This window comes from Trachemys scripta, chromosome 9 (genome assembly GCF_013100865.1).
Source record: "Trachemys scripta elegans isolate TJP31775 chromosome 9, CAS_Tse_1.0, whole genome shotgun sequence".
NCBI lineage: Eukaryota > Metazoa > Chordata > Testudines > Emydidae > Trachemys > Trachemys scripta.
In genome coordinates, this window is record NC_048306.1 from 97,726,772 (window position 1) to 97,739,781 (window position 13,010).

The 13,010-nt window shown below is 42.5% G+C and overlaps 1 protein-coding gene across 1 annotated transcript in view; it reads right to left on the reverse strand.

The window, feature by feature from the left end:
- The window catches only part of DIS3L2 (DIS3 like 3'-5' exoribonuclease 2), a 267,320-nt gene that overhangs the window by 240,609 nt on the left and 13,701 nt on the right, over positions 1-13,010 (reverse strand). The window contains exon 3 of the mRNA XM_034780543.1: positions 51-209. Within this exon, the coding sequence (XP_034636434.1) occupies positions 51-209 (159 nt within the window). The remainder of the gene's footprint in view (positions 1-50; positions 210-13,010) is intronic.

A 13,010-nucleotide genomic window follows, 5' to 3' on the forward strand; every position in this document is an offset into this window, starting at 1 on the left:
CATTTCAAAGCAGCTTGTTTCTGAAGTGTGTGCCCACTTTGTTTTAATACCTCTGGGAGTTCCCAGTTTTCTAGGGTTTATTCTGCAGTCTGAATTGTTCATTGTTTCTGCCTGTGCTTCGGAGAGCTGCCTCTTCCTATCAAAATTCTGGGGAGCTCTGGTTGATTCTGAGTTGTTTCTGGTTCTTGCAAAGCTTCTCTTGTCTCCACCTGGAATCAAACACAAGTTTGTAATAAAAGAAAATAATAAAGTGACCCACCTTTGTTGCACTCATGTTCTCAGAGAATCGGAGTAAACGTCACACTTATGTGCTATGGTCTCTCCCGCAAAGAAAAGTCATCTCATCACTAGGTCTTTCTTTCAGGAGTTAACTTGCAATACAATCTTGGCCCTTCATAACTCTTAACTCCACCATTAACTTATTTTACTACAAACTAAACTCTAGAAATTCCTAAACAAAAGCTTGGATAGAGTCTTTCCCAAATCCTGTGAAATTCTTTAGACTGTATAAAAGGCGAGATGGTTCAAACGTTTTCAAAGTCTAACCTCCTACCACCACCTCTGCTCATCAAACTCCCAGCTAGTGATGAAATGTAAATTCACTCAGAATTGCATTCAAAATATAAAGAGAGTAGAATTACAAAAAAAATTAAAACACTTTGGGATAATTGGTTAGGAAAGATAGAAAATGTGGCAAAAGACCACCTTGGCTTAACCACGAGATCTTGCATGATCTAAAAAATAAAAAGAAGTCATATAAAAAATGGAAACTAGGACAGATTACAAAGGATGAATATAGGCAAACAACACAGGAATGCAGGGGCAAGATTAGAAAGGCAAAGGCACAAAATTAGCTCAAACTAGCTACGGGAATAAAGGGAAACAAGACGACTTTTTATCAATACATTAGAAGCAAGAGGAAGACCAAAGACAGGGTAGGCCCACTGCTTAGTGAAGAGGGAGAAACAGTAACAGGAAACTTAGAAATGGCAGAGATGCTTAATGACTTCTTTGTTTCGGTCTTCACCGAGAAGTCTGAAGGAATGCCTAACATAGTGAATGCTAATAGGAAGGGGGTAGGTTTAGCAGATAAAATAAAAAAAGAACAAGTTAAAAATCACTTAGAAAAGTTAGATGCCTGCAAGTCACCAGGGCCTGATAAAATGCATCCTAGAATACTCAAGGAGCTAATAGAGGAGGTATCTGAGCCTCTAGCTATTATCTTTGGAAAATCATGGGAGACGGGAGAGATTCCAGAAGACTGGAAAAGGGCAAATATAGTGCCCATCTATAAAAAGGGAACTAAAAACAACTCAGGAAACTACAGACCAATTAGTTTAACTTCTGTGCCAGGGAAGATAATGGAGCAAGTAATTAAGGAAATCATCTGCAAACACTTGGAAGGTGGTAAGGTGATAGGGAACTGCCAGCATGGATTTGTAAAGAACAAATAGTGTCAAACCAATCTGATAGCTTTCTTCGATAGGAAAACGAGTCTTGTGGATAAGGGAGAAGCTGTGGATGTGGTATACCTAGACTTTAGTAAGGCATTTGATACGGTCTCGCATGATATTCTTATCGATAAACTAGGCAAATACAATTTAGATGGGGCTACTATAAGGTGGGTGCATAACTGGCTGGATAACCGTACTCAGAGAGTTGTTATTAATGGTTCCCAATCCTGCTGGAAAGGCATAACGAGTGGGGTACCGCAGGGGTCTGTTTTGGGACCAGCTCTGTTCAATATCTTCATTAATGACTTAGATATTGGCATAGAAAGTACGCTTATTAAGTTTGCTGATGATACCAAACTGGGAGGGATTGCAACTGCTTTGGAGGACAGGGTCATAATTCAAAATGATCTGGACAAATTGGAGAAATGGTCTGAGTTAAACAGGATGAAGTTTAACAAAGACAAATGCAAAGTGCTCCACTTAGGGGAAAAAAATCAGTTTCACACATACAGAATGGGAAGGAGTACGGCAGAAAGGGATCTAGTGGTTATAGTGGACCACAAGCTAAATATGAGTCAACAGTGTGATGCTGTTGCAAAAAAAGCAAACATGATTCTGGGATGTATTAACAGGTGTGTTGTGAGCAAGACACGAGAAGTCATTCTTCCGCTCTACTCTGCTCTGGTTAGGCCTCAGCTGGAGTATTGTGTCCAGTTCTGGGCACCGCATTTCAAGAAAGATGTGGAGAAATTGGAAAGGGTCCAGAGAAGAGCAACAAGAATGATTAAAGGTCTTGAGAACATGACCTATGAAGGAAGGCTGAAAGAATTGGGTTTGTTTAGTTTGGAAAAGAGAAGACTGAGAGGGGACATGATAGCAGTTTTCAGGTATCTAAAAGGGTGTCATAAGGAGGAGGGAGAAAACTTGTTCACCTTAGCCTCTAAGGATAGAACAAGAAGCAATGGGCTTAAACTGCAGCAAAGGTGGTCTAGGTTGGACATTAGGAAAAAGTTCCTGTCAGTGTGGTTAAACAATGGAATAAACTGCCTAGGGAGGTTGTGGAATCTCCATCTCTGGAGATATTTAAGAGTAGGTTAGATAAATGTCTATCAGGGATGGTCTAGACAGTACTTGGTCCTGCCATGCGGGCAGGGGACTGGACTCAATGACCTCTTGAGGTCCCTTCCAGTCCTAGAATCTATGAATCTATGAATTAAGTTCTGTAGCTACCAAAGGAAGTGTGCTGAAGAACTGACTGAGGTGTCTGTACAATTACATACACTGACAATGCCAAGTACTGCCAGGCCCCACCTGTCCAGTTTGCTCAGAACAGGCCATAATCATGAGGCAACATTCTACAAAAAGACTCACCCTTTCCTCTCCTGCCGTCACCTCAGACCATCCCTACAGCCCAGAGAGCAAGCAGCAGCTTCCAAAGCCTATGCCAATACTGTGTCATGGATCAGCAGATTGGAATGTGAGGCAATGCAGCTGCCCCCTTTGCACTCCACCTGGATATTGAATATGTCATCACAGCTTTGCCTTCCAGACTGTACTGGCTACAGGCCCAGGATCCAAACCTGTACCTGCAAGTTTGAAATGTATGGTGGCCAACTTATTTTGTTAACAGTCTATCCAAGGTACAGTACAGTTATATTGTGTATGGTATGTCTAATAAACAAAACCCCAAAATGCTTTACGGCGTTAAATAATAGCAGAGGGAAGAGAGATGAGGGACAGAAAAAAATATTAGTTCAGTGGTGATTTTAATGACATGGTGAGATACAGAGAGGCTGTTCCTCTGCACCTGCTGCTGATTGGAAGAAGCTCCTACATCAAAAGTGACGAAATGGTGAGGAGCAAGGCTTCTGCTAGTTGAGGAGAGAGAAAGACAGACCACCTCTGAGGCTGGCTCAGGCATGTCCATGGAGAGTTTAAGTACAAGGGCAATAATCATGAATTAGATCCCAAAGTGAACAGGGAATCTGTGGAATAACAAAAATGATTAAAAGTCTAGAAAACATGACCTCTAAAGAAAGATTGCAAAAATTAGGTTTGTTAAATCTGGAGAAGTGAAGACAGAGTGGGAATATGATAACAGTTTTCAAGTACATAAAAGGCTGTTACAAGGAGGAGGATGAATAATTGCTCTCCTTAATCTCTGAGGACAGGAAAAGAAGCAATGGGCTTAAATTGCAGTAAGGGCGGTTTAGGCTGGACATCAGGAAAAAAACTTCCTGTCAGGGTAGTTAAGCACTGAAACAAATTGTCTAGGGAGGTTGTGGAATCTCCCTCATTGTCTAACCTGCTCTTAAAAATCTCCAAACACCTGTCAGGGATGGTCTAGATAATACTTAGTCCTGCCTTGAGTGCAGGGGACTGGACTAGACGACCTCTCAAGGACCCTTCCAGTCCAACACTTCTATGATTCTACAGTTTTGTTTCTTTGTATAGCAAAGCAAGAGGCTGCAATCTGCACACACTTAAGTCTGGAGAGCAGGGCCGGCTCCAGGCATCAGCCCTCCAAGCATGTGCTTGGGGCAGCACCTGGAGGGGGGCTGCGCTCACCCGGGGAGAGCGGGGCCGCGGCCGGGCTCCCCCGCTCCCCCCAGCGCTCCGGCCAGTCGGGGAGAGCGGGCGCTCCGCCCTCCTCCCGGCGCTCCAGCCGGTCGGGGAGAGCGGGGCCCCGGCCAGGCTCTCCGCCCTCCTCCCGGCGCTCCGGCCGGTCGGGGAGAGCGGGGTCCCGGCCGGGCTCGCCGCTCTCCCCTGCCGTGCTCCCCGCCAGGGGGCGGGGGGCTGCGGGAGGCTTTTTTGCCTGGGGCGACAAAAAAGCCAGAGCCGGCCCTGGTTTGTGGACACAACAGGAAAAGGAGCTGCAATTGTAATGGGGAAAGAATGAAGCCATGGATGAAGATTTCAACAGAGGAGCAACAGAGCTAATATTGTATATGGGTCACATTATGGGGTGATAAAATAAGCAGGTTTGCAAATCCATAACAGCTGTGGAGAAAAGGAGGAGAAGAATTCAAGGTTGAGATAGATACCAAGCTGAGGAGCACCTGTGCTTGAGGATATGCTTCTTGCCCAGAAGAAGTGCTTCAGAGACATTTACCTGAAGGAATTTGGAATGAAGTCACAAGCTCGCTTTGCCAAAACAGGTACAGAGGGTAGAAAGGGATGAGTTAACAAGGGTGCCCAGATATACACCACTGAATACCAACAACGAAGCGTTAGTTGAGGTTAAAGGCAGAGAGGGAGTAAACAAATGGCATAAATCAAGAACTGAATCATGAGAGACTCCGTAAAGGAGATATCTGGGTGCAAACGGTGAGTGGAACCATGACTCAGGGAGCCAGAGATAACTGCATAGGCACGGGAGTAGTTCCCAGAGGATGGAAAGGTCAGTGCTGCAAGACAAACCAAGATAGAGAAATCAGAGAGAAGAAGGTGGTTGATTACACAGGCAGCAATTTCTGGGATACAGCCAGAAACCTAGATAGAAATCGGTCCTGGATAATGTGAGGGCAACGAAGGGGCAACTTTCTGAAGCACTTTGCTGTTTGGCTTTTCCTATCAGTGTCAAGGGCAGCTTTATTTTTTACAGGTGTTTATGAAGTGGCTAATCAGAGTGATATATTTTAGAAAGTAGAGGAATTATGGACAACGGAGGAAATACAGAGCATAAGGGTGGCAAGAAAAGACCAAATGCTACAACAGGGAAGGGATTTACAGGAAGAAGGGACTAGATGAATATAAGGAAGGTGCCAGGAGCGAGCATGGAACTGGAGAATGAATGAATGAGGGCGCTATTGGGAAGTCAAGATATAGCTGTGGATTAAGGAACCTTGAATAAAAGGGAAGAAAAATCTTCACACTTAACCAAGGAAGAGCGGGGAGGGGAGAGAAACTAAGGGTATGAAAAAAGCAATAAGGATTTTGGAAAATGAGGAAGAAATCAAAATTAGACATCCAGGTGTGCATGACCATCTGCCACAGTCACCAATGGGCTAGTGCAGTTCAACATCCTTTGCCATTATAGCTAAAAACAGCAATTCACAGCAACAAATTCCTGAGAGCCAGCCTTCCTTACAGAGCAGAAGGGTGGCAGATAGGCACTCACAGGCTACAGAAACTTAAAAGGCTTAAATATAGCGGTTTGCTCTCCTGTGGTCCTCAGCATTCACTTGGACTCAGATAAGAATATAGAATCCTATGACAAAATGGGCCACGCAAAAGGCGTGACATATTCAGTATAGCTGGCAAACAAGCTATTTTACATAACCATTTCCTGTAAGTATTTTGTAAAGGTGACACTATAGGCCATACAACTTAGTTTTAAAACAAGAGACGTCTGTTTTAATCCACATGATTGGAAGCTATCAAATTCCACTTCAATTGTATCCGAATATAAGCAGACTCATAGAAGTCTTAGTTTTTCTTTGGGCTGCATTTGTATGATTTGTAAAGTACATGAAGTCCTTTAGGATAAAGAGTACTCTGTAAATGTAATGTAAAATGAGCATGTTTATCTCTTCAGGCTGGTCTACATACAAACTTGCATAGAAATAACCTGAGACTAAGGAAATTCAATCTACTTTTCTTAACGAAGAGATGGTCAAGAAGTGACTTGATCTCAGTCTATAAGAACATTCCTAGGGAAAAGATTTCTGATGGTAAAAAGGGTTCTCTAGACCACACAGACAAGGGAATAACAAAATCCAGTGGTTGGAAGCTGAAGATAGACAAATTCATACTAGAAATAAGGCACTTTAACTATAAAAAAAAAAAGAGTCATTAATCATTGGAACAACTTACTGAGAGGAAGTGATGGATTGTCCACCACTTGAAGTCTTTTAAATCAAGACTGGACATCTCTTACAAAAATATATGCTCTATCTCAACCAGAAGTTATAGCTTGATGCAGAAATCATTGATGAAATTCTATGGATTATGCAGAAGGTCAGACTAGATTATCATAATGGTTCTTTCTGGCCTTACAACCAATGAAAATATTAATCTTTTGTTCTTTTGGTACAAACCTTACTTCCAAATAAAAGCATCTTATTTTGATTTACCAATTACACAAAACCAAAATAAGATACTTATTCCGTTCACACACAGGCTTGCACCAAACTAGTGAACGGTGTTAAGTAAAACTGATGTAGCCACTTCTGTGCAAGTCTGGTTAGTATCTCCTGGCAAGTCTACACTTAAAATGCTACATCAGCACAGATGCACTGATGCAGTTGTGCCACTGTAGTGCTTTAAGAAAAACGCTCCAAGCCGATGGTAGAGCACTCTCCTATCAGTGTACTTCATCCACCTCCCCAACAGGTGGTAGCTATGTCAGTGGGAGAAGCTCTCCTGCCGACATAGCACTGTCTACACAGGGGATTAGGTCAATATAACTATGTTGCTCAGGGATGTGGATTTTTCACACCCCTGAGCGACATAGTTATGCTGCTATAGATCTGTAGTATAGACCAGACCGGTCCATTTCCTCCACTCTTAGCAGGAGGGTTTTCATTGTTCCCAGTATTAGATCATAATCTAGCTCTACACAGGGATGCTTTCAAAACGCCTCCACTTTCCCACTTAATATAAGCATGAAATGAAATGGAAGCAGCACCAAAGAAGTGATAAAATGTAGAACTATTTATCAGCTAATGAGACTCTTTCAACACATGGTTACTAAATATCTGTCCATATTTCTACACTATTTCACTTTATTTCCAAAAGATTTGGATGGTTTAAACCTCTCTGCCTCTAATCCTTCCAAAAGACTCCCTGACCTTTAATTCTTGAAGTCAACCCAACTACGTGCTCAACAGAACATTGTGATAATACGTCCATAAGCTAGAGGGCACGTCAACTACCATGCAAAAGAGAATCCAATATTCAGAACCATTAATCAGGACTCAGCCAACCAAAGACAAATCAAACCCAATCTGGCACCATAAACCTGAGTATTCCTTAGCCTCCCATTTAAGTTATGATTAAGTTGGTGCTAGGTATGGCGAGAAAGAGGTCTAACCAGCCTATATTCATTCTCAGCTGTAGAAGTGAGGTATGACCTGAGGAGATCAAGGTCCTACCAAAACACAGATTAAGGTCCAGATCAAAACGGAGCCCTGCACGCTGGGGCCCACCCTCCAGAGACACCATCTCACTACAGAAAGGGTGAGCAGAGACAATCTGCTCTGTTCTATGCAAGTGAGGGCTGGTCCTCTGGCTCCTGGCAAGACGACAATAAAGCCCTCAGGTGGACCTCAAATATTCTACAGTTTATTGTAGAGCCTATGATCACCCTTTCCAAAAAAAAAAAAACCCTGCACACCCACCACAACTGAGCACCATTCTGCCAACTGGAGCCTAGTTGCACTTTTCTATAATCACAACACTAAGGCCAAGCTACACTAGACTTTTTTTCTGGTATAGCAATGTCAGGGGTTGATAGTTTTAATATTTTTTTCAGCTTTTCTGTTCTAGCATAAGCCCTTATGTAGACACAGTTATAGCTATATAAAAGTGCTTGTGCTGGTATAATTTATCTCCCTCACTGAACCAGTATAAACTACAATGGCTAACGCACTCTTTGACCAGTATAAGTTCTGTCTATACTAAGAAAATTTTGCAAGTCTAGCTATGCTGGTAACAAGGACAGACTAGGCTTAAACGTTCAGCCATCACGAGTGCCTTTTCTGCGCTCTGCTGTTTTCTGCCAGTAGCTATATCCGAGTGTTATGCTGAGGACCTATTATTCCCTGCTGCTTTGCCCTCATTTAGCATAAAGCAATATTTCCTAATACTCAATTATGCCACCTACCTGAGCTGTTCTTTGGAACATTCATCTATCCAAGAGACAATCAGCAACAACCCCCATTTCTCGGATTCCATTTCAAGTGAAAACTATGCCCGACTCCTGTGGTTTTTCCCACCAATTCTCCCAGGCTATGCTAATGTTTAAGGGTCAGCCACATGCACCACACAGATTATGCTGGTCACATATAACATATGCCTACGGCTTTTTTTATATCGCACATGACGCAGTAGTATCCAAGTCCTTTCCAATTCCATTCGCTTAAACAAAGGCCTTGGCCACACTGGCAATTCACAGCGCTGCACTTGCTGCGCTCAGGGGTGTGAAAAAACACACACATCCCGAGTGCAGCGCTGTACAGCACCAGTGTAATCAGCGCCTGCAGCACTGCACGGTCGCTCGCAGCGCTGCAAGCTATTCCCCTCGGAGAGGTGGAGTACTTGCAGTACTGCGAGAGACCTCTCGCAGCACTGGCGGCGCAACTACACTCACGCTTCGTAGCAGCGCTGTAAATCCACGAGTGTAGCCAAGGCCTTAATGACAATTTAAAAGCCACCTTGATATTTTCTCATGCTCCCGGGAGACTCTAAGCTCTTTAATAGTTTACCACTTGTAAAAAGGTGAGGTATATAAAGTTTGTTGCACAATTTTTAAATCTCTGTTTTACCAGTGGCTTCCAATATCAGGCATATTACATAATAAAGTCACCAACTCTCAGTCTCACAGCACTTTAGTTACTACGATAGCATCTGGCATCGAGTCACTACATCAAGCTGTACAATGGGCAAGAACAGCAAACACCAATAAAGTGATCTCAAATGGGAGTTATGTCAGTACAAACATTGATTCTAGACAGGTCAAAAGTGACTTTAGCTATTTATGTTTTGCAAAATATTTTAAGGATTTAAGAGATTAAATATCTTGCTAAGGGTAACAGCCAAGTACTTTTTTTTTGTTTTGTTTTTTGTTTTTTAAAGAAAAGGAAAAAAAAACACAGGCAGCTGTTGGTTAAGCTGTTGAGAGAGTAAAAGTTCTGTACCAGGAGAAAAAAATAATGATCGTGAGCCATGTCAAAAAGAATTCCCTTTAGTCAGTCACACAGTGACAGAGGCATTTTTAAAGTCACCTACCACATTCCCAATAAATTCAGCTCCATTCTAACTTGCCTTAAAGACCGCTGTGCTTTAGCATTGCTTTCAGCACTGATTTAAGAGTACAGAACTCTTGGTAATGGTCTTGATAGAGAAATATACCAACAAACTTTACCATACCCTGAAGCAAGTGGATTAAATACAACAGCTCAATAATGCAGAACACAAGGTAGCAGTGGGAGAAGATGATTTCATATGAACACAGGAGTTCATTCCATGTATATCACTGGAAGGGAGAGACTTGAGAAGTGCATAAATTTAGTAAAATATGATTATGGTAAAGACAGACTTTCTGGAGGCAGAATCTAGTAGGTGAAATTGTAGCCATCCAAGTCATGATCTTCTAGGTGAGAGCCTGATTGAGAGAGATCTCAATTTATTTACCACTAGCACAAAGCCTCTGCACAAATTAAATGTAGGGAGGAACTCCCAAACTGGAATTTTCTGCAACACATTCCTTGCTGCACAAAGAGACTTGTGACCCAGGTAACTTCTTCCTATAATCCATTTAGGATTATATTATAGGGTTAAGGAAAAATTTGAACTGTTAAATTGTGAACCTTCCAAAAAGCTTGCAAGTATGAAAAAAGTGTACATGTAAGGTTATTCACAGGTTTTGAAATTATCCTAATGTAATTTAAAAGTAGGAGAAACTTTAATGGAAGGGAATGCAATTGGAGGGGAAACACAGAAAGGCTCTGTCATGTACATCAGCAAACCGGACAGTCTCTAAGCAAAAGAATAAATGGACACAAAATCAGACATCAAGAATTGTAACATTCAAAAACCAGTAGGAGAGCACTTTAATCTCCCTGGACACTCAATAACAGACTTAAAAGTCGCCATTCTTCAACAACAAAAGACTTCAAAAACAGACTTTAATGAGAAACTGAAGATCTGGAATTAATTTGCAAATTTGACACCATCAAATTAGGCCTGAATAAAGACTAGGAGTGATTGGGTCACGACAAAAAATAATTTTCCCTCTGTTGATATTCACACCTTCTTGTCAACTGTTGGGAATGGGTCAAATCCACCCTAATTGAATTGGCCTTGTTAGCACTGACCCCCCACTTGGTAAGGCAACTCCCATCTTTTCACGTGCTATATATTTATACCTGCTTACTATATTTTCCACTCCATGCATCTGATGAAGTGGGTTATATCCCACAAAAGCTTATGCCCAAATAAATTTGTTAGTCTCTAAGGTGCCTCAAAGACTCCTCGTTGTTTTTACTGATAAAGACTAACACCCCTCTGAAACCTATGAAAAGGCATGTTGCATGACAATATTGTGGAGTTTTAGAGAGAAAAGAGGAAACCCTGCTGGAAGATAATTAAATTTAAACTTAAATATGCTAACAGCCATTTGAAGAAGAACAATGCAGACCTTCAGCTACATGCATTGAATCAGCCCATACTTAAGCATTATGCAGAAGCCCTGAACTGAGTGGGGACTAAAATTTATCTGCCAAAACTAGTTCCCGACAGCCAATTTCCACTTATTGACCGACTGTGATGGGCTACTAGGACACAGCCACAGTACAAATGTGAACATTGTCTAAACCAATGGAAAGTTCACGTGAATAAGATGAGGAGATAATACTTAAACTCTAAGGCTCTGTCCATACAACTTTTAATCATAATATCGTAACTCATCAGCGGCACGGTCACCATCATTGGTTACAAGAGATGCAGTTCAGCTTGTGTCTACATAGCAGCTTCCCTGCCCTCATCACCATGTTTGTACAATACTACCTACAAGCGCAGTTAGGCAACTGGGTAGCAGTGCATTCTGGGAAAAATCTGGAGCACTATCCCACCCTGCCGCAATAGGAAAGTGCCGGAAGAACATGCTTCCAATGCTTATGCATGCATGTGGGACAGTGCTCTGGTTTGTCCAGGAAAACCGGGCAAACAAGATGCACAAATATGGCTGGGGAGTCCTGTTCACATTGCTAAAAAGGTTTCTGAACCAGTTGGCTTCAGGAAAGCAGCCATGTACTTACTTAGAGCTCTTGCAGGGCGAAACTCTGTTGCTGCCTTGATTCCTAAATGAGTTTTAACCATGTGGTGTATGACCACAAGTCACACTTAGAGCAGACTATGCCACTATCACTGGTTACAAACTCACTAGCTGTAACATGGACAGGGCCTTTCCTCATTTTTTCAACATGCCAGGGAGATAGGAAGAATCACCATCTTATAGGTGAAACTAGCAAAAAGGAGGTAAGTGACTTGCCCATGGCCACACAGGAAGTCAGTAGCAGAGCTAGATCCTTGCTCCCAGATCCATGCTCAGTTCAGTACATCACATTCTGGGGAGCATACGTTGTCTATAAATGATCCATTTCTGCAAGTCAGACCTAGACTAGGACATGTGTTGAAATTTATTGTCCCATCTATCCCTAGAGTTCAGTGCAGAAGTACCAGTAAAAGCGATCTCCCTTTGCTCAGAGTGGCACTCTGAAAACTCAGGTGCCGAGCTATATTTTTCTCTACATATAGGATGTGATTTAGAAAATAAAGTTCATGTTGTAGGTCACCATCTTAAGTGACATTCCCAAAGCCTAACATATGCCCACGACATTCCACTCACTTATAAGGAGCACTGTTGCACATCCATGACTTGTGCAAGATTTAGGCTTGAGTAATTCATGAACAGTAAAAATGGCAATTCAAATCCTAAACTGGCTGGTGTTATCGAGTGACTGAGCATCTGAGAGCGCCAAAGATCCCATTCCAGATACTGAACTAAGGTTTGGTGACGAAACGCAGTTAGTAGCAATAGGCTAAAAGTTTATCAAAATAGTTACCATGCTCCAGCTGAGTGGAGTAGGACTCTCTGTGAACTTGCTCCACCCTGCCTCTGACCTCCTAACCACCTACTCTGCCTGCTGACTCCACTCCTTCAGGCTTGGACTCCTGACTAAAGATGTGGGTTACTGTTGCTTCTGCTACCCTATACTCCCCCTCTTTCCCTCTGACTCATCTTCTCAAGTTTCCTTCTTCTCTTTAGCTTAAGGCAGATGCACTGTGAAAAAGCTTGTGCAAAACTTCATGAAGGATACTATTTAAAAAATAAAACACTGGAAGTTCGCTCTTTGGTTTGTCAGGTTCTCAGCAGTTTGAGGGAAGTAGGCAGAGGGAGTAGCAGACAGAGATAGGAGGCCCTGAAGAGGAGAGGATCGTTAAAAGTCAGAGACGGAACACACAGGAAGGTTAGAATGGCTTGAGAGATGAGACAGGATTTCACGTTAGGCTTGTAACAGGCCAGGCCCCATGTATTCTACGGCTGCTGAATTAAACCACTTGGTGCAGAATTGTGCTCCGGAATCTACCCTTTCAATTAAAATATATATATATATATATATGTTTTTAGTCCTTAGGGTTACGGGGGGGAGGGGGAGGAGAGGGGAGGACTCCTCACAAATGTGAACTGAATGTAGTGTTGCCTGCCTGCATCTGCAGAGAGCCTGAAACAATAGCTCTGAGCAGCATGAACTGCCCAGTGCATCTCATAAGGACCCAGAGGTTCTCTGGCTGCATAATATGGCATTTGTCCAAGATGCCATGAAATGCAGC